General features: G+C 37.4%; 1 protein-coding gene across 3 annotated transcripts; it reads left to right on the forward strand.

Annotated features, from left to right (window-relative positions):
* The first annotated feature begins 119 nt into the window (after window positions 1-119).
* Window positions 120-19,813, forward strand: UCHL5 (ubiquitin C-terminal hydrolase L5). Of its 3 annotated transcripts, XM_074832764.1 has the most exons (11): window positions 120-363; window positions 1,762-1,825; window positions 3,523-3,628; window positions 11,356-11,481; window positions 11,567-11,628; window positions 11,715-11,845; window positions 13,435-13,498; window positions 14,606-14,708; window positions 15,149-15,259; window positions 17,236-17,334; window positions 19,204-19,813. In XM_074832764.1, the coding sequence occupies exons 1-11, from the start codon at window positions 282-284 to the stop codon at window positions 19,246-19,248; spliced, it is 993 nt and encodes a 330-aa protein (XP_074688865.1). In that variant the 5' UTR covers window positions 120-281; the 3' UTR covers window positions 19,249-19,813. The 3 variants fall into 3 exon arrangements, with proteins under 3 accessions (XP_074688865.1, XP_074688866.1, XP_074688867.1); XM_074832765.1 differs by lacking the exon at window positions 3,523-3,628 and having other exon boundaries at window positions 187-363; XM_074832766.1 differs by lacking the exons at window positions 120-363; window positions 1,762-1,825 and adding an exon at window positions 7,180-7,263.
* The last annotated feature ends 430 nt before the right edge of the window (window positions 19,814-20,243 follow it).

The raw sequence follows: 20,243 nt of genomic DNA on the forward strand, positions 1-20,243 counted from the left end.
GCGGCGCAGGGGGCTCCCGCTGCCCCCCCGCCGGCCCGAGCGCGGAGCCGCAGGGCGGGGCGCTGCCCCTCCGCGGCCGGGGCGGTGCCAGCGCCGGCGGCTGGGCGGCTGCCCCGGATCCAGTCGGCGCCGCCGCTTCCTGCTCCCGCCCCGCCTCACCATAGAGATGACAGGCGCGGCGTGGGCCGCGCGGCCTGCCGGGAAGGGAGCGGTGTGCCTCGGCCTCGCACTCGCCCGGCCGGCGGCGGCGCCCAGCCTGGGGGAGCGCGTCCGCCGCCGCCATGTCGGGAGGGAGCAGCGCCGGCGAGTGGTGCCTCATGGAGAGCGACCCGGGCGTCTTCACGGAGCTCATCAAGGGCTTCGGTGAGGGGAAAGCGGGAGCGGGGTTGGGCGCCGGGGTCGCGCCGCTGGGCGGGCGCTGGGGCTCCGAGGCCGCGGTCCCGCCGGGCGCCGCGGCTCTTCCCGCGCGGGAGCAAGAGCGACCTGCCCGCCGCGTCCAGCGAGGCGCCGCCCGGGTCCCTGGCGGGGGTCCCGGGGTCCCGGCGGGCTGAGCCCGGCTGGGCGGGGAAGGGGATGCGGGGCCCGGCGGAGGGCAGGCGCGGGCCGAGGTCCGGCGCGCCGCGGCGGAGTGAGCGCTGCCGCGGGGGTGCGGGAGCGGCGCGGAACGGGCTCCCGCGGAAGCGGGCGGTGTGGCCGCCAGCGGACGCGAGCGGGCGCGACCGTGTCACTGGTGACCTCTGCGCGGCTGCCCCGGGCTGGGGCCGTGCTCGCTGCGCCTGGCGCTTCCCGCCCCGCCGCCGACAGCGGCCCGCCTCCGGCTGAGGGGAGCCGCGGGCCGGGGCCCAGCGCAGCGCTCCCCGGTTTCCGGGTGGCGGGGCCCGTCCAGGCGCCTGCCGGCGCGCCCGGGCCGCGCGTGGCAGGCGGGGGAAGGCCCGTGCGCAGGGGCCTGGGGCGCGTGTGGGCCGGGCCGGGCGCGGGCTGCCCGGGGCACGGAGCCGCGGGAAGGGCTGGGCTCAGCCGAGCGGTGGGGCTGGGCCGGAGGCTGGGCGGCCTGCGGGGGGCTGCTTCGGCTTTCAGAATATTAAGTTTTCTGTTGAATTGCGTTTAATGTCTTTGGCAATACTGTGATTATGGGGTTGTAACAACAGATAAGTCTACCCAGGGTTTTAGTTAAAGAGCAAAATTATTTTATGCTAGGTTATATTGATTTATAACTTCTGTTGCGTCTTTTCCTCACAAGTGAAGTCTAGATTTGCTTCTCCTCTTGTGTTTTTATTTAACTAATAGATTAATCATCCACATAGTAAGTATTTGAACTTTTTGGGCTCCATCTTAGGCAAATGTCTTGCTTGAGCGTATTGCTTCCAGTATTTCCGGTCTATTACTGTGGGTCTTTCTCTGGAGATAGGTGTTTTAAGTTCTGCTTTGGACTAGCTGACAGTGTCTTTAAAAACATTATTATTTTCAGTTGAGCAGAGGACATGAGGTGATTAAAGATATGTTAATCTTGTCTGCTTATTTTTTGAATGCAGCTGTGTTGTAAAGACATCACCATACACAGGAGAAATTCCTGAAATAACTTCTCTTGATCTCTCTTGTTTGTTTGTTTGGGTTTTTTTTAATGAAGGTGTTTTAAAGCCTGTCAATATACTTTTCCATAACCTGGACATACAAGTTGTAGTTGTTACCATAGTTCTTTCACGTGTCTGTGTCCCTTTCAAATGGGGTAGGTGAAGAAACCTGTATCTCTTCTTGTTTCAGGTTGTAGAGGAGCACAAGTGGAAGAAATATGGAGTTTGGAACCAGAGAACTTTGAAAAATTGAAGTAAGGCACTTTTCTAATCTGCATGGTTTTTATTCACATTTGTCTGAAGCTGCTGAAAGAATGCTGACTGAACTCAGGTGGTTTTTGGTGGCATTTCTTTGGGGTTTGTTTTCCTTTTTTCTTCAGAAGTTCATTAGGATTTTGATTTAATTTAATATGTGGCAGTTAAATTACTTTTTATTAATGCCTTGGTACTTAATCTGGCTTTTCTGATTTTGGAAAGAGATGCTTATAGCAGCTGGAATGTGAAAATAGATTTCTAATGATTTTGTCATTGGCTTGTATTATTTCCTTTGACAAACTTCTGTTTTATCTCCCTTCTTCCTCACATAATATATTGCATCTGTTGCCTTAAATTAATTTACTGTACTTACATACTTTTGTAACTTGTTTTTCCTGCAGAACCACTTCTATATGCATGTGAAGGCAAATAGTCTTGTTATAACTGACAGTGGCTGATATCATATGGAACAGTTCTGCCCTCATTAGGCAATACTAATTCTTTCACCATTTTGTCCATGATGTCTTAAGTGTTATCCGTGTTCACATACAAGATTTTAAGAGGAAAATGTCTTCTAACCCAGACCATACTCTATTCCTCTGTGGGTATCCTACGCTTGTATAAGTAATCTTTCAGAAGATGTACCAATTAGTACAGAAAATGTAGTTTTAGAGTTTTTGTCTGACTGAAGATATTTGGCAAGTGACACCTAAATGGCAGAAGTGTTACTTGAGAAATGGTTTATTTGGTGCCTGTAGTATGTACTTCCTATGACACTTCATCAGAACGTTACCTGGTTTTTTCTTAAAGTAACAGCTTTGCTTGCTTGTACTGTCAGATGTGTATCTTTCTAGACTTGAGTGATGGCCAACTTGCCTTCTTCGGTCCCACACACACGTATAGTGTTTTAACTTAAACACTGTTAAAGAATATAATAACACACAGCATTTTTTAAATTCCCCCAGTGGATCCACTGTTTAAAAAGACATCTCAGACTTCTGGTCAGAGCTTAGGAAAAGTTTCTTAAGCAGTACAGTAGTATGTTTACCTTTTGTAGATAAGCCTTTTGTGGCATCTTTGTGGCGATGACCTTAAATTCAGGTTGATATGATGAATAAGTTTTTGCTTTTTGGTTTATGGGAATACTGAATACAGCGCAACATGCAGTAAAGGCTGTTTACTATGCGAGACATGCAGTCTGAAAAGCAAGATACAGTTTTAGTGGAAAACTGGATTTCTTTTATCAGAGGGATAACTCAAAGCATGAAGTTTCACAAGAGTGTCTCTTTGAATATTTCATCTATGCCTAAAAGGATTACCAAAACTTTAGTTCCAGCTCTTGTATATGATTGACAAATGTTTTGATAGCTATTTATCACTAACAAAGTCACATGAGTGTTGTGCAACTGTCATAGTTACAGGAACCAGGAAAACTGATCCTGATTTACAAAAAGTACTGACTGCATGCGAATTCAAATTGGGATTGTTTAGCATATACAGAAGGAAGCCTTAAGTATGTTCTGCCTAAATAAAAAGCCGCATCTGAAAATCTCAGTGCAAGTTCCCTATGTTTAGAAAGAAAGAATTAACAGAGTTACTGTACCAGCATGCAGCTAAATTGTAGTAGAGATTTCTGGCTTTGATATTTTTCATCAGTACGGGTGATTTTTTTTTTCCTATCAATTTTATTTTTTAGGCCAGTACATGGGCTGATTTTCCTCTTCAAGTGGCAGCCTGGAGAGGAACCAGCAGGTTCTGTTGTTCAGGATTCCAGACTGGATACAATATTTTTTGCTAAACAGGTACAGCAAGTTCAGTATTTTTCTTAGATATGTCTAATACTGAAAAATAAACTATCTTTTTGTACACAAAAATTAATGTTTTACAAGGTGAAATAACTTTAACAGTTCTGTGAGAGTAGGAACTCTGTGTTAAAAGATGATTAACAAAGCAAATCAGATTGAGCTGTCAAGTCAGACAAAAATACTATCAGGTATGGAAGAGTAAAGCTCTTATTTATTTGTCAGCACTCTTCTATAAAAGTAACTCTTCTGTGCAATAAAGAATTACTTGGTAAATGGTCTCAGCAGAATGAGAAAATTATTTTTTTGAAACCACTTTCAACAAATTCTAGGAAGAAATGTTTATTTTGGTCCAGTTTTTATTTCTTGTGTTTCTCAAATGCTGTGCAGCCAGGACAGTATAACTCTAGGATAATACTTTCCTTCAGGAGTTTGCAGACCATTTTGGCATGGAAGTTTTAAGTATTTAAATCAGAGAGGTGAGTTTAAATCAGAAATTACAGGAAAAAATGTTTTTGCTAATGTAATCCATTGTGCTCTATTAAATACCACGTAGTACTGAAATTTTGTGTTAGCTTTGACAGGCTGTGGGGCATGTTGTTTGCAAGCAAAAAAGCAAGAGAAAGTAACCAGAATTAAAGTAGGAGTATTTAATAAATGTTTTTAGCTCTTTTTCAAGACCTGCTTCTCAAACAGTGCTAAATGTAACAGTGCAAACTAGAAGTGTAACCCTACATGTGTTAATTACAAAGCATTCATATAAAAGGGCAGATTATTAGGCTTTTTATGAAGACTAACACACAGACTGGTTGTTGGTTTGGGGTTTTTTTGTTCTATGGTTTGGTTTTGTTGTTGGGTTGGGTTTTTTTTTCCACAGATGCAGAATGTTTTGTATGTAAATTTCAGGATATAAAGGTCTCCACACTTCTAGCAAAAAGTATAGAAATATGGAAAACAATGGAAACATTAGGTGTATCTAGCTCTCCTGGCCTCTCTGTACATGTGCATCTGTTGTGCAGATAATTACCTTTAATTTGTTTCTTTTATAATCACCCCACTGTATCATGCTGTTGTTGATTATTTTATTCTTTGGTCTTTTTAATAGTTTTATTCATTCCTCCCCTGCTGCAGCTCTTGAGTCCTGATAAGCAGTGTCCACCATTCCTATGATACAATGATCAGTAGTAGTTTGCCAAATGTCTTTATAGGTTGATAGACACTGGTTTAGATTGTGATTTCTACCTAATCAAACATACTGTTAGTGATCAGTAGGCTGTGGCTACAGAATAGCCTTGATGCAAAGAACCTCAGGGAAAATCCTTGATATACTCTCAAAGGGTAGTTACATGGCGGGAGTAAATTACTCTTAAGGTTTTTTTAAGATGAAGGCAGATTTACCCTCACTGAAGGGATTTCATCTTTCTTGTTTCCTTTGAGTAGATGACGTTGTCCCAGAATTGCTGTCTTGTGGATGCTGAAAAGTTTCAAAGCATTTGACTGCTTGCTCCACTTCTTCTGCCTTTTTTTCCCCTCTCTACTCTCCACTTCCCTTTTTGAAGCATGACATTGTGTTTAAAAGGAAGTAGTTAAGAGGAGCTTTGTTGAGCTTTAAGTTGGGATTGCAGAATATACACCAGAAAATTTGGGTAATGTTAGACTTGCTAACAAAACCAAAACATTAAAGGCTAACAATGAAAAGTCTTCATTTTGTAGCTTGCTTTGAAGTATTCATATTTCATTGTTTTCTTAAGCCTAAAACCTCTTCGTGGAGGTGTAGGAACTTTCTGATCTTCCCCCTCCTTCACCTGCTGCCTTTAAGGAGGGTGTGCTGGATTCATTGATTCAAATGAATTCATTCATTTCAGGATGGAAAGCAGTTTCTAGACGTGTTCGCTATTTTAAAATAGTAGTACCTTGTTATGCCACTTGATGGCATGGAATATATGTTTCAAAAGTAACTTGCAAAGAGTTTAAAATTAGAATATCTTTTTTTGTGTTTTAATATTTGTTAGTCAAGTGCAGTGGCTTAGCAAAATCAAAACATGTCTTGTAGACATATATATGCTTGTCTTTCATGTCAGTTCTGTTTTGCCTGGACAGGTATTGACGGTGAACAACTAGTGAAATAGTCACAAAGACATTAAAATTAAAAGTCAACAGATAAATGAAAGAAACTGGTTGTGGTATTTTGGGGGGGATTTGTTATACCCCTTTAGCTCCAGTGAATTTCACATTGGAGGAAGTTAGCTAAGCTTAGTTAGAGATCCGACTTGACAAGTTTTGAGGACTGATAGCGTTTTCTCAAGTGAATGGCTGATCTGATGATTTGCTGTTGATGAGAGCAGGATGTCTTGGTCCTCCCAACCTGTCTCTTCTCGACTTCATGGTTCTGTTCTTCTCTTGCAATGGCTTGGCTGCTCATTGAACTTCCATGAGCCAGTGCAGCTCATAAGCCAGCAGTTTTCTGTAGATTCTCTGTGCATATTTTCTGGGCCGGTCTCCTGCCACATTGAGATGTGTTTGTTCAGTGAGTCTGTACAGGCCAAAGCTGGTAAAAGGTAAGTGAGAGAGAACAGGAGTTTCGCTGTAATACTGCTGAGGTTATTACACTTCTTGAAACTGGAGTCTGAATCCTTCCGAGTCACCCTGGAGCACAAGGGAAGACAAGCATTAATACTGAATATTTCTATTGTAAAATAGCGGCTCCTCCCAGCTATCACGCAGCTGGGCTCATGTGCCTTTTTTTATTTTTCTCTATGCATGTTTTAAGTCAATTTTATGGTGGCTTTGAGGATGGGGTTTTGTTACCTTTCAAGACTTTTTTTAATTGTGAAAGGGATGAGTAAAATAACCATGTGTTCATTTATAGGCTGGAACCCCAGAACAAATAGATTTGTTTTCTGGGTTAGCAAAACTTTTATGACATTTAAGATTATTGGTCTGTTGCTCTGTATCTTCAAAACTGACATGACACTGGAGCCCTAAAAATCTCAACAAGTCTTTGACTGTCTTTCCAATACATTTTCTTTTAGACATTACCATCTAAAGAGATTTGGTACAATCTGTTTTGCTGCAGAGAAGTTTTAAAGTGTCATTCTGAATCCTCTATGAGCAAGACAAAGTAACTGTTAGTATGTAACAACAACTTAGTATGGGAAAGAAATGATGCTATTACAGCACAGCGTCCTTTCTGTTCAATTTTAATTAAACGTTTCATCTTAAAAATTGTTTCATTGCGGGGGGGAACTTTAGTTAGATGCAAAAGGCTACAGCTCTCAAACTGTCTAGCAAAACATCTTTAAAATTATATTAGGAAACAGAAGTTTGATAAGAAGCTTGTGCATGCTCACATTTTACTCATACCCACTTTTATAGTGATGTTGTAGTTGAATTCCAGATGATGACTAGATCTTGTTCAAAGTCGAGTCACGAGTATGTTGGGGGGGTTGAATTTTAAAATCTGTCTAATATGCATGCATATTAAAGGATTCTTTTTTAATGGTCACTTTTATGTGCACTCATGTTAAATTTGGCCTCCCTGTTATGCCTAGGTATGATTTAGTCCTCTATTTGAGGCCACAGAACTCTGGATGATGTTACATACCCTTTGAGCTAGGATACCTAGGCACAATGAGGTGAGTTAAGGGTACAATTTCAGCCTTAACTCTGAATTTTCTGATTTCTGTGTTGCTTAAGTAGGCCCTTACTACTATTTTTACACACAGTGGCTACATGATTGTACCACTCCATGTATTCAGCTATCTTCAGCACTGTTTTGAATAGCTGTGTTCTGTGCTGATCACTGCAGAAGTGGAGGTGTCTCTTGACAAAAAAGAATGCCATTGTCACAGACTCATGTACAAAAATTTTTTTAGTTTAATAAACTCTTTAGATTTTGTACTGAAGTATTGGTATCATGCCTTTGTTTTGTGCCATGTATTTATTTTATGCTGCATTGTGATGATAGAACATTGCAACTGTGATAATAAAACATTAACTTAATTGGAAATAAAATTTATATACCTTCCGAAGGGGGATCTTCTAAATGATACTGTTAATTACAAACCATTGGTCTTTAGTTACCTTTGTGAAACTAATGGAAGCATATCATATGTATTTTTTTAACGTTTCCAATACTTCAGTTGACTTCAAACTCCAGATTTTTGATGTTTTCAGGTTTGGTGACATAAAGATAGACCAGATATCCATGTTAAAGCTAAAGTTGGGAAAACAGATAAGTTACAAGAAATAAAATGAACTTGCAACACATCTAATCAAAGTCAGAAAGATTTTCAGTAATTGATTATAACTGTAGGAAGATTCTAGCTTTTTTCCAAAGGAATAAAAATAAATAAATAAAATCAATAGGGTTTTTAAACAAAAATGAGTTTTGGAACTTTGTCCCAGTGCTGAATTTTTCAGGTTGAGCTTCATAAAGCCAACTGTTTTGTAACATTGGGATACTTAGTAAGTGAACCCCAGAGATTTGCTGGTTATACGACCAATTGCAGCACAGGGTTGTCCACAGCTTTTTGAAAAACAAAATAATATAATCCATCAGATAGAGGATGCACATCAAGAACTTAAAGTGCTTCAGACTTAAGTCGATCCAGAAACTCAATTTGGATTCTTAGGGAAAGGTGCATGCTTATAAAGTTACACGTCTTAATTGAAGAGTGTGCCAGTCTATTCAAGTGGCTCCTTGGTTTGCTTTAAGCTATGCTTCATTTTGTGATATGACAATCTTCTCAGCTTTTTTGAGATCATCTCACTAATTTGCATGTATATCTGTCTATATATTATTATTATTTTATTTCAAATATTATTAAATACTCTTGTAGCTTTGCTAGCAAAATCTTTCAAATATGGGTATCTGCTTTAAGTTGGAGTCCTGAATGCTGATAAATCAAATATCTCATCAGGACTTCCTGGACAGAAATATACAGGCAAATGTTGGGATTTCTGGACAAATACAGAAAATCCTCTTAAGTTTCATCAAGTAAAAATAAAAATCTTTCTGGGACAACATGCATATATTGTCATGCTATCTAAATGTAGAAAATGTTTTCTGCCAACTCTGAGACACACCTTAAGTAAGAGATATGTTGGAGATTAGGGCAGATAGGTATCCTGACCAATTTCACTCTTGAAGGACTCACTAGCTTGTGTGTATAGCAGTGCTGGACTGGCTGTGTGCATTGCTAGGATGCTGTGCCCATCTGACAAAAACCTTGCACTCATCTACATTTGGTACTGCAATCACCTCCTCCTCACTCTGAGCTCTTCACCCTGCCGGTGAACTAACTACCACTAGCAAGATACCTCCTTCTTCCATCTTGGTCGTTCTCTCATGCCATCTAGATCCAGGAACACGCTGTCATTTTATGCCTATCACCTGTGCTTGCTTCTGTTCCTCTGCTACAGGACTTTTCTTGCTGCCTTTTCCTTACCTCCTCCCTCTCACTTTCTGAAGGGTATTTCCGTTTCAATAGTTGGGGGCCACTGGTCTAAGAGCTGCATCTGTTGCATATTGTTTTCTAGCAGTAAGACAAGATTGTTTAGCTTGGTTCTTACATACTTAAACAGACTCCGCTCATACTGTAGATGGAATACAAAAATATATTTATGCTGAAAGGCAAATATTTGATGAGACCACGAATTCCCTGCCAAGTTTAATTTTTCCTCCTACTTTTGCTGTTGTTTAAAGCTCCTGTATCCAGCTGGTCCAACACAGTTTCTGTGTTGACCTTGCTTCTAGGCACAAAATCTCTCTTAATTTCCCTTGCCTTTTTTGAAGCCATTATTGGGTTAGCAGTCTGTCAGAGCAACTGATTGTTCCATCTTGATTTTTCAGTAAAAATAGTTACCACTTAGTGCTGTCTATCCCTATAATGTCCTGTATTAGTTATCATTTAACAAGTGCAGTTTGTTGTAGTGACCTTCCCTGCGTTATAATAGCACTGTTCTAATAGTTCTTCACCACAGGTCTCTCTTCCTTCTTTCTCCTTTCCCTGTCAGCTTAATTGCAATGTTTGTAACCACTGCTTCAGGTTAGCCCACTCTAATCCACTTAGGATCTTCCTGCTTTCATCCTAGTACTGCTTTTACAACTCTCTCTGATACCATTCTCTAGTTGTATCTCAGAGAATCTTTAGTTCTTTGTTCCTTTTCCTATATTATGGTATTCTGTCGAATTATGTCATTCTAGTAGTCTGTGGTTTCTAATTTTTCTGCTGCTGTTCATTATTTCACTGCCCTTGATGGATTTTCCTTCTGTGTCCTTTATTTTGTAAATGTATGAACTCTAGCTTTTAGCTTGTGTGCCAGCAGTTTGTTTGAGTTTCAGTTGCCATAATCTGTTCTACATCTGTAGTTGACTGCCTTGATTACCATTTAAGTCAACTAGATTGTATTTGGTTAAATTAAGAGGTGCTTTTTTATTTCTTTATCATCTGCGCTATACAGACATAATCTGAACTGAGAACACCCTGAAGTATAGAAAGCGAATATATGATGTGGTTTATAGTATTAACATAGTATGTTTTCCTTTGTTAGGGACTAGCTTTGATTATAAAACAGGTTGCTTCTTTTTTCTCTTTTTTCTTTTTCTTTCTCTTTTCTTGTTGGAAGTGGTTTCGCATTCACAGCCCTGAACTAATTTTCATTTTTTTAATACAAACTCAACAGCCTCTCTCCCAGTCCAAAGGTTTAAGTAGCATTTTCAATTGCAAAATAGTCTCATACACTGAAGATAGATTATTTTTTCTATAGCTCACTGAGAAAAAAACCTGCTAATATGAAGTCTTTCTTGTATTATGGCCTTATACCATTTGATTACTGTGCTTTTAATTAAATCTCTGATTATATTTAATAATCATTGTAGTCTCTCTTTAAATACTATATTTTAATTTGGGTATTACTAGGCAACATTAAAGACATGGCTGTAAGACGAAGGGGTTTGTTTATATTTTTGAAAAGTGGAATATTTAATACTTAAGTGTAGGGAATAGTGGCACACAAGCTAGTAACTTAAATGTTAGGTTGAGAAGGATAGGTGTATTGTAAATTAAGAAACAAGTGAAAAATCTAAGATTTTGTATGACTTATTATTCAGCAAACCATCTTTTAAAAAATCTTTACATCTTGAAACACCTCTAAATTCCGTTAGTTTCTCCCTAGGATATTTGAAATTTTTTATCCAACGCAACCTTTTTATAAAAACTCTATGTTACATAATGTACTTTATTGTCCTGACTAATGTGGTTTTTGAGCTCGTACTCCTGGTAGAAATTCTGATTATTGAAAGGACGTTCTCTTTGGGAGGGTTGAAGGTTTTTTGAAACCATAGATATAATAATGTAATTTGGGCAGCTTGCTTTGAATAGTACTTTATTTGTTTTTCCACTGAGATCAGAAGGTTCCTGTATTTCTTCTATGTCCTGTATTAGTATCTTTAGGGAGATGGTGAGGCAGTAGAATGACAGAGTTTCTAAGTAGAGGTGTGAGATTTCAGGTTTTATGAATGAATTGTATGAGACAGCCATCCAGTGTTCATCTCCTACAACAAAAGTTTTTCTGTGGCTACTCAGGCTAGATTTGTGCCTGTTTTAGGGAAGCTCTAAGGTGAATCAGCATAGAAAGTGTGTGCTTGTAATGAAAAATGTTGCCCATCTTAACTTAAATTTTTATCACCAGTACTGAACAAATTCTCAACACTTTTTTCCTAGGTAATTAATAATGCTTGTGCTACTCAAGCCATAGTAAGCGTGCTATTAAATTGTGCTCATCAAGATATCCATCTAGGAGAGACTTTGTCAGAATTTAAAGAATTTTCACAAAGTTTTGATGCTGCGGTAAGTGCCTACTATTTTTTGTATTTTAAGTATTATAGTGTTATATCTATGTTCGCTTACAATTTAATTTTGTTACTACTTGCAGATGAAAGGTTTGGCACTAAGCAACTCGGAAGTCATTCGGCAAGTTCACAACAGTTTTGCCAGGTAACACATGTTTTAAATCTAGGCAAAATTTGAGCTAATTCTTTTTAATCTCAGATTATTATTTGTTTTTTTAATTTTCTTTGTAGACAACAGATGTTTGAATTTGATGCAAAGTCTTCAGCCAAAGAAGAAGATGCATTTCACTTTGTAAGCTATGTTCCTGTTAATGGACGGCTATATGAACTAGATGGCTTAAGGGAAGGACCAATTGATTTAGGTAATAGTTTATATTTTTTCTGAACATCCTTTACTTTATCAATAGCTTATTGCAACAAATTTGTTGTATGTTACAGGATCAAACCAGTTATTAAAATAAGCATATCTTTAAAGTTTTCTTAATGTGCTGTTCAGGCTGGTGGTACTTTGCAGTCATTTATATTGTTTTATTGTTGGTGGTCTGAAAATGCAGTTTTCTTCCTGCTTCTGTCACGTTGCTGATTATCTCTCCTGTCATTCAGTAAGCAATTGAACTGAACAGGCCGTGCAATCCAGTGGGCTTCTAATACCTTAATAGTTTTGTTGCAAGGGAGAAGTTTACATAACCCACTTGTGGATAGTTGCTTTCCTTAGCTGAGGAAATATGTTACTGTCTGAGCTGTCTCTGACAAAACCTGGTAAAACTATGTAATCTTTTTGGCTTTCCTTTCTGATAACGTGCAATTCCTTTTGCTAATGTTTTTTCCTCGTGTCTTCTTTTTTTGTGGTATTGTCACCTAGGACAATTCCTATGTCATGCTTTCAAAGCTTTTTTTTGTTGTTTTCCAGGTTGGTTATAAATATCCATTTATTTTATCGTTTGTTTCTTCTGTGGGAGCATGTATACAACTGACTCCATACACTTTTTATACATGATGTGGCTGGTGTTTACACACTGCCCTCTTTCTTCTTAGAGAGCAAATATTTTCCCAATGGTTTAAAAAAGAATAGCTAATTCTAACATAGTTTTACTCTCTGTAAGACTTGTTCCTGTTTTGTGTCTTGTAATCTTTCTTAACTTGTGGTATATGTGCCATCTTGTGTATTGAAAAGCTCTACAGTGCCTATCATGCGTCTTTCTTTTGAGTCTGATACAGTCTCAATATGTTCCATTTCCAGAGTGTTTTCACAATTTTCTTCACAGTTGTATTTATTTTTAGGCTGAGTAATGTCTTGCTGCTAAATCTCCTCTTTAGTCTGGCTAGAGAGACTATACAGTCTGCAGACCTACCAGTAACATAACTTTTATGGTCATAAGATCATTCGTTTGCTTTAAGGTCTTGAAATTGTTAAAGTGGCATTATCAATTTACGAAACCACCTTTAGTTATTCTCTCACTTATCTTAAAATGAAGTTATCTATCATATATCCTTCTATATTTTTTTCTGTGTCTGACTTTTTAACATCGTATTGCATTTACATAGTATTATCTCTTTATTTCGTCTAAATGGAACAGCTGTACCTATACATACTTTTCTTTTGCTGTTTACTTTTATGTTGTCATACCAACCGATTTCTGTTGTGTCATAAAAATTTTACATAACACTTCCCCCCCGCATTGTTTCTTGTTATCAATAAAATAAACATTAGATGCTTATGCCCTTAAAATTTAGTTTTGCTACATTGCTTTGGCCAGTACATTATCTAAATATTATTTAAAAATGTCTTCTACCCTCTAAAAAAAGAAAATCAACTGAGTGATTTGAGACTGCAGTTGCCAAGGAAAAACTTGTTACATTCTCTGAAGTTGCTGCATAAGCCTGAATTCTATGTCATGATTTTGCAATAAATTTGCAAATATTAATTTTTTTTTAATTTTACTTTTTCTAGGTGCATGCAATCAAGATGATTGGATAAGTGCTGTACGGCCTGTCATAGAGAAACGTATACAAAAGTAAATGGTTGTTATACTTTTAAAATATAGCACTTATATATGTTTAAAAGTTCCTTATTCTTAATTTTCTTTAATTAAAGGCTTTTAACTGAATTTCTAAGGAATTACGTTTATGCATCATTTTTATGTGCATATCACTGTGTGACTTCAGAGCCTATTGCCCAACATGAGCCAAATGGGATGATAGATGAGTCTCAAATACAATGTGTTCCTGTATGATTAATCGAAGTAGGTATCTGTGTAGTGAACAGAGATCCTACTAGTACTCTGAAAAAGGAGGAGCAAGATTATTAACTCTTGTTACATTTGTCAGTCTTTGCAAGTGAAAACTAAGAGTGCCATTACCATGGATAAAGTTTGTGTGTCCACTTATAATTAAAAATACCAGATAATAGTTATATCCATACAGCTGGTATTTACAGAGAACAAGTTTTCCTTAGGTATGTGGCTTGTTTTAGAAATCTAAACAAGAAAAACATAGTATAGAGGCTTTCCTACTTCTTAGTTCTGACCCCAAACTGTAGCCTCAAAAGTTTATTTTATGCCATTTTTAAAAAACAATTTTCAAAGGCTTTTATTTTAAGACCTTTTTTTTTTTTTACAAGAGAAACATTACTACCAAATCACATTTGGAGAATTTAAACTCTGAAAGGCCAGCTAGGCTAATCTTGAATGTACTTTTCACATTGTATGAAGAAGTCTCCCAACATTTTCTAATAAGTAACAGTAATGAGAAAGTAAAAAGTGTTAATAGTGTGCAGCAGTCTTGTGCAAGTTTTGTTGTCAACTAAATCATGTTTTGTTTTATTTTTTGGGCAATTTCAATATTTATTTTTTGTTACCACAGACAGGAATAGTAATATCTTGGGAGAAGAGGTTATTAGGAGTTACATATTGGATAGTGTTCATCTGAGGTCTGATTTTATTTTGTGGCAAGATTGGATCTGTAGCACAACTTAATTTAGTAGATCCATTTAGATTTTTTTTTTTTCCACAGAGTGCATTCCCTTATAATGAAATCCTGGAGGAGGTTTTTGAGTTATCATGTTAATGACTAATTTTGAAAGTGAGTTTTCTTGTGTGCTTTTTTTTTTGTTCCTCATTTAGATACAGTGAAGGTGAGATAAGGTTTAACTTGATGGCTATTGTATCTGACAGAAAGATGATATACGAGCAGAGGATTGCAGAATTACAACAGCAACTTGCAGAGGTAGGCCATGGTGTTTAAGTTACTGGAGTAGTTCCCTGGTAATAGTTCTGTGTCTTCGCTTTATTATTCACCTCCTTCTTTTCTTCTCCCAATGGAGTATTACTGAAAAAAAGCAGAGGATTACTACATATCTGTCCAGCACAGTGTAGTGCTGTGTGAATGTACTGATGCAGCTCTGCCTAGTTCTGAGTGAGCTAATTTGAGTACTTGGTACAGGATGACCATGTCATTGTGGCACTCTTTCTTGACTAATTTGCTGTGGGAGTAGAATTTTTCTTTTCCTAATACCTGAGCTAATCTGCTTATAACTAACTCCATAAATTCCTTGAATGTTCTATAACTGTAAGCAAAACTGAATCTTTCTGTGATTCATTCAGACTCATTCTAATTTTTAAAAAAGCAGTAACATCATCCATTTAACTTTTTCTGTTTTGTGGAAGGAGGAGCCTATGGATACAGATCAAAGTAATATGTTAAGTTCTATACAATCAGAAGTTGCAAAATACCAGATGTTAATTGAAGAAGAGAACCAAAAATTAAAAAGATACAAGGTATGTAGCCTTTACTTTTCTGATGAAACTATTGGAAAATTTGTATCTATGGAAGACTGTTGCAATTAATCTGAGGGAATTGGATGGGTACTAGCAAGACAGTGTTATGTAAATTTATGTTGCATTCCTAAATTTACAGGTTAATTACCAGTTTGCTTCCTTTTAATATAAGGCTTACAAGTCAGTTTGTAGTGGTCTCTGTAGCTCCCTTTGTTTTGCCACTTCTTTGTATCTTTCTCACTTGAAAATATTTTTTAAGCACAGTCAGTTCTAGAACTCCTACAAAGAAGCTGCTCTATGTGGCCCAGAAGGCTGATCAATCTTTTCTTGCTGGAGTTGCTAATGACGCTGCTATATGGAACAGTGGCCTCTTACTAAGTAGGATTTTTTTGTTTGTTTTTACTAGAAGGACTTTGTGTTAGTCATAACTTTTTTCTACAGAGCATTCGTATAAGCTCTTCCAGCTCTCATTGTCAGTAGTGAAGAATGTTGATGCATCAGTTGATGATAACGAAGGCCTGTTGGGAGATTCTGTGAACTCTGTGTATAGATTCATTCTGTGTTTGCACATATGTCTCCTAATGTGGCATACAGGTACTTGCATAGCTTTTAGTGAAGAAACTCTCCTAGGGTACTTGAATTGTTCCTTTGTTGTAGTTTACCTGCTGTCTTTTCCTCTGTGGGAAGCATTGAAGACACAATTGGCAGGTTCTGCATTTTCCTAAATAAGTACTTTATGTGTGTGCACTGAAAGCGTATCATTCTTTGAAACGACATGTGGTATTAATGAAAACGAGGTACAGGCAAGTTTCTTTGAGATCACCACTTGCAACTTTTTTGATAGTTCCCTAATACTTTCAAATGAATGTTTTGAGGCAGGAAAAAAAGCTGGGTGACCAAATTATTATTTTTTTAATCCCTTGACCTATTTTTGGGGCAGGTATAGAAAATGGCTAGATTAGAAATAAGTTTTAAATTAAAAGTTTTTATATATCAAAGGATAAAGGAATGTTTTCACTAGATTTTGTGTGTTTTCACTAAATATGAAGGAAATGTTTTCACTAGTTTCTGGAAGGTTCAGACCAAGACTTCAGTAATTCTAAAGATAATTTCAAATATACTGTATGTGTGGTAAGTTGTAAAGTGTTACTGTTATCTGTCTCTAAAGCAGTGTCACTACATTCTGTTCCACAACATCAGGATGCAATTCAAGAAACTATTAAAAAAAAAACCAAAAAAAACCAAAAAAACGCCAAAAAAACCCCAAAAACCAAACCAAAACAAAACCCAAACAAAAAAGCATGTGCTTTATCAAGAACGAGAGTAAGCAAACAAATGAAATTGGGGCACAAAAAACCTTAAAGTCTCTAATTGTATCTGGAAATATTGTGGAAACTGCTTAAAAATCCACATTTTTTTATGTTAGGGTATCTACTTGGGATCTATGGAGGTCATTCCTCTCAGTTGCAAAAATAATCAATCTCCTAACTTTCTGAAGGATTGAATCCTTGTAGAAGCTGCAAAATGTTTAGAATAACAAAAACAGTTATGCTTTTGCGTTACAGAAATGTTTGTCTTCAGCCTAGGCTGAGGCCACAACTACCAAGGGACTGTAAAAATACATAGGTTGAACTGCAATTTAAGTTGAGGGTGGAAAAAAAAAAGTGAATGGTTTAGATACCAGTGTTATAGCAGTGGCTAAACCATATAACCTACTTAATCATTGAGAGTTTTTCAGCTAGTATGGCAAAAGACCATGAGGAGAATTTATGTGTCATGCCGGATGAATTTACTGCTTATACTTTCTCACCGTGTGCTCAGAATTTTATTGCTTTGACTATTTTTAGCTGGCTGAAATTTAAAAAAGATCTCTAGCTTTTTGACGGGGAGGTGGGGGGGCTGGACAATGATGAGGATGGGAAAAATCCCTGTTTAGCCATATAATAATTCTGTTAATGCTTTTAATTTATTTTTAGATTGAAAATATTAGAAGAAAACATAACTACCTGCCTTTCATTATGGAATTATTAAAGACTCTAGCAGAGCACCAACAGTTAATACCATTAGTAGAAAAAGTGAGTATTTCCTACCTGACTTTTAAGAAACAGTTATATTACTATAATTCTTCATACCTTCTACTTAAAATTAAAAGCAGTCAAATATCTTGGAAGCATAAATGGCATGGGTTTGTTTATTTAAACTGCTACATTCAGATACATTGCTAATTTACCTGATAGTCCCTTGTGGTTCTCAACAGGCACAATTCCAACGGAGATTGGAGATTGTGGGACCAACCAACTTTGCACTGTTACACAAAGACAAACCGTATCTCTCATTTGATAACCTAAACATATTTTTCTAATGGTGATATAGGAAGAGGCAATTCAATATCAGCTAAATGATCACATTACAGGGCCTAAGATGCTAGGAGACACATAATTCGGGCTTTTCTAAACAGGACATTAAAAGTCCTAGTAAAATTGTGATGTGTAGCTCCAATTAGTATGTGGTAGAGTTCCCCACACTATCTTGATATCCCTTTTTGAACCAAAGATTATTTAAATGTATACATACACAGACATGTATGTATAAAATTGTTCTGTTTTGCCAACCTGGACTCTTAATGCTCAGGTTTGTTGATTTATCTAGTTGTCAACACTAGGTGGCAACCTTTGCATAGAGGTTCTGGTAATTTAGGTAGCTTGAAATTTGTTCTCTTCCTTTTCTCTGTTCTTAAACTGATTTACTGGCTCGTTATTTTCCTCTTTTTAAGGTGTCTAGCTATTAACATTGATTTACTATTAAGGTTTGTTTATTAAAGCCTGTCTGTCACCTTGGCAAGGTTATTAAACTGTATGGTTAGTCAAGTACTTGAATTGTAATAAGATCAGTGCTTGTTTGCATATCTACTCCTGTGCCTTGGACAGTATCCCTAATTTTGAACTTGCACTGAGAAAGAATCCCATTTTAATGAAAAAAAAGCTAAATATTACTTAATGAGTACATTCTTTGTCCGACTTTACTTAGGAAAGTATGTTTGCAAGCCAGTAGTTTGTTTATAAGACAGTAACTTTTGGATTCAGTTTTTAATCTTTTTGTGACTTGTGGAGTTTTAATCCACTTTCATGTTAATAGGAGTCATTTATAACACCAGCAAGCTTCTTTTACAAGTAAATTTCCACCCAAGTGGCTGTTGATAACAGTTCTTAATTCTAATCACTGAATTAGATCCAGTTCTGTTCAATATTAGTGGTAACAAGCAGCAGCCCGATTCAGACTTAACAAAGGTTTTGTCAGAAAGATGGCTAGTATTGCATCTGATTTGTCCCCTCTTCTTGCCTAACATCTTTTCACTAAACTCGTGAGGAAGAAAATGCTAGTTCCCTGTCAGTTTGAACCATCTGTCAATTGATACAAGTTATATGAGAATCTGTTCACAAATATCTTGGTAGAAACTTGAGGTTTTTTCCCACTGTGCTCTTCTGAAAGACCTAAAAAACTTAAGATCTTTTTTTGCTTCAGAGTTTAATTTATGACAGTCACTATATCTAAATGCAGTGTTTTCTTCTGACATAAAATGTTTTCATTAGGAAGAGTTATTCCTCTGTTAAATGAAGTGAATATGGAGGTATGAAAAATGAAGGTTAAATTATGTTTTAAAAACAGTGCTTCTTTTGCATGTCTCCTTTTCCCCCATGGAAGCTACCTAATCTTATAGTTTCTTTTGTATTATATTTTTAAACCTATATGTATTCTTAAGAGGCTTTATATATGGGTCTAGTTAAAATAGTAGTAGGCTACTTCTGAAGGGCCTGAATTTACATTTAAAATGTCTCTTTATACAGCATATTTTGTTGAATGTTCAAAAAAGTAATAAGTAGTCATTCCAAGCTCCAGAAAGATCTTTGTCTTATCAGAGCTTAACATCTCCCTTTGTTTTCTAGGCGAAAGAAAAACAGAATGCCAAGAAAGTTCAGGAGGCCAAGTGAAGATGACTGCAAAATACATACTATTATGTGCTTCTGAAACTATTTTCATGACAACAAATAAAACTTTTCATAAACTTTAAATTTTGTCCAGCGCACGTTTGACAATTGTAACAGTTTGTCTTGTACTGTATGCACGGGTCTAATTTTCTTCCTTCCCCTGCATCTTGTGCATGTAGTACTGCTAAGTATGTTTAGGTTCTCTTGGTCAAATTCAATATTTAACAGTCTGTCTGACTTCTGAAAGCTTGGGAAGTGGACCTAAAAATGTGCAAGGAAAATGTATTCATTTTGTCCCACTTGAATATATAATGATACAAATGCCAGAATTTAAGTATAAGCATGAGCTTTCTTTGCTCATCCCTACTAACAATTACAATATTATCCAGTTGTTCAGTGACATACCCTGTGTCTTTGTTTCTATGAAGTATGTGTCTAATTTTTTTACAAAATCGAAAAGTATGAATTTAGCTGTAGAAACATTTGCAAAGACCAATGTATAATCTCAAAAGATCTGCATTGCTTTAGTAGAAAAGATAATAAATATTCCCATTTTTATTTTGGCAAACTTTCTTCTGTGGTATTTTGTTATTGGATGAAATGATGAGGATATATATTGGAGGTCGTCAGCCTTGTGACTTTGGGGTTAGAAAGAGGGCATGCTGTTGTTCTGGGGAGTTAATATTCTTGGATAGAAGGTAGAACTGTTCTTGAATATGTTAAATTTAAGTCCTTAAAACAATGCTTTTTAATTGACCTTGGGAGGTACTTCAATATAAGAAAAAATGTGTATGGAGGAATCTTGTTGATAACAACATTGTAATAAAAGATTCATGAACATCTTTGGTCTTCTGTAGACCAAAGGGAATGTCTGGGGAACGGAGCTCACGTGGTGTCCTACCTTCTTAGTGCCGCTCGTATGCGGACTATGAATAGACAAATTGTTTTGGTAAGGATAGTGACAGACTATTGCAATAATACATAATATTTCAATTACT

This window comes from Strix aluco, chromosome 8, assembly GCF_031877795.1.
Source record: "Strix aluco isolate bStrAlu1 chromosome 8, bStrAlu1.hap1, whole genome shotgun sequence".
In the NCBI taxonomy this organism is placed as follows: Eukaryota; Metazoa; Chordata; class Aves; order Strigiformes; family Strigidae; genus Strix; species Strix aluco.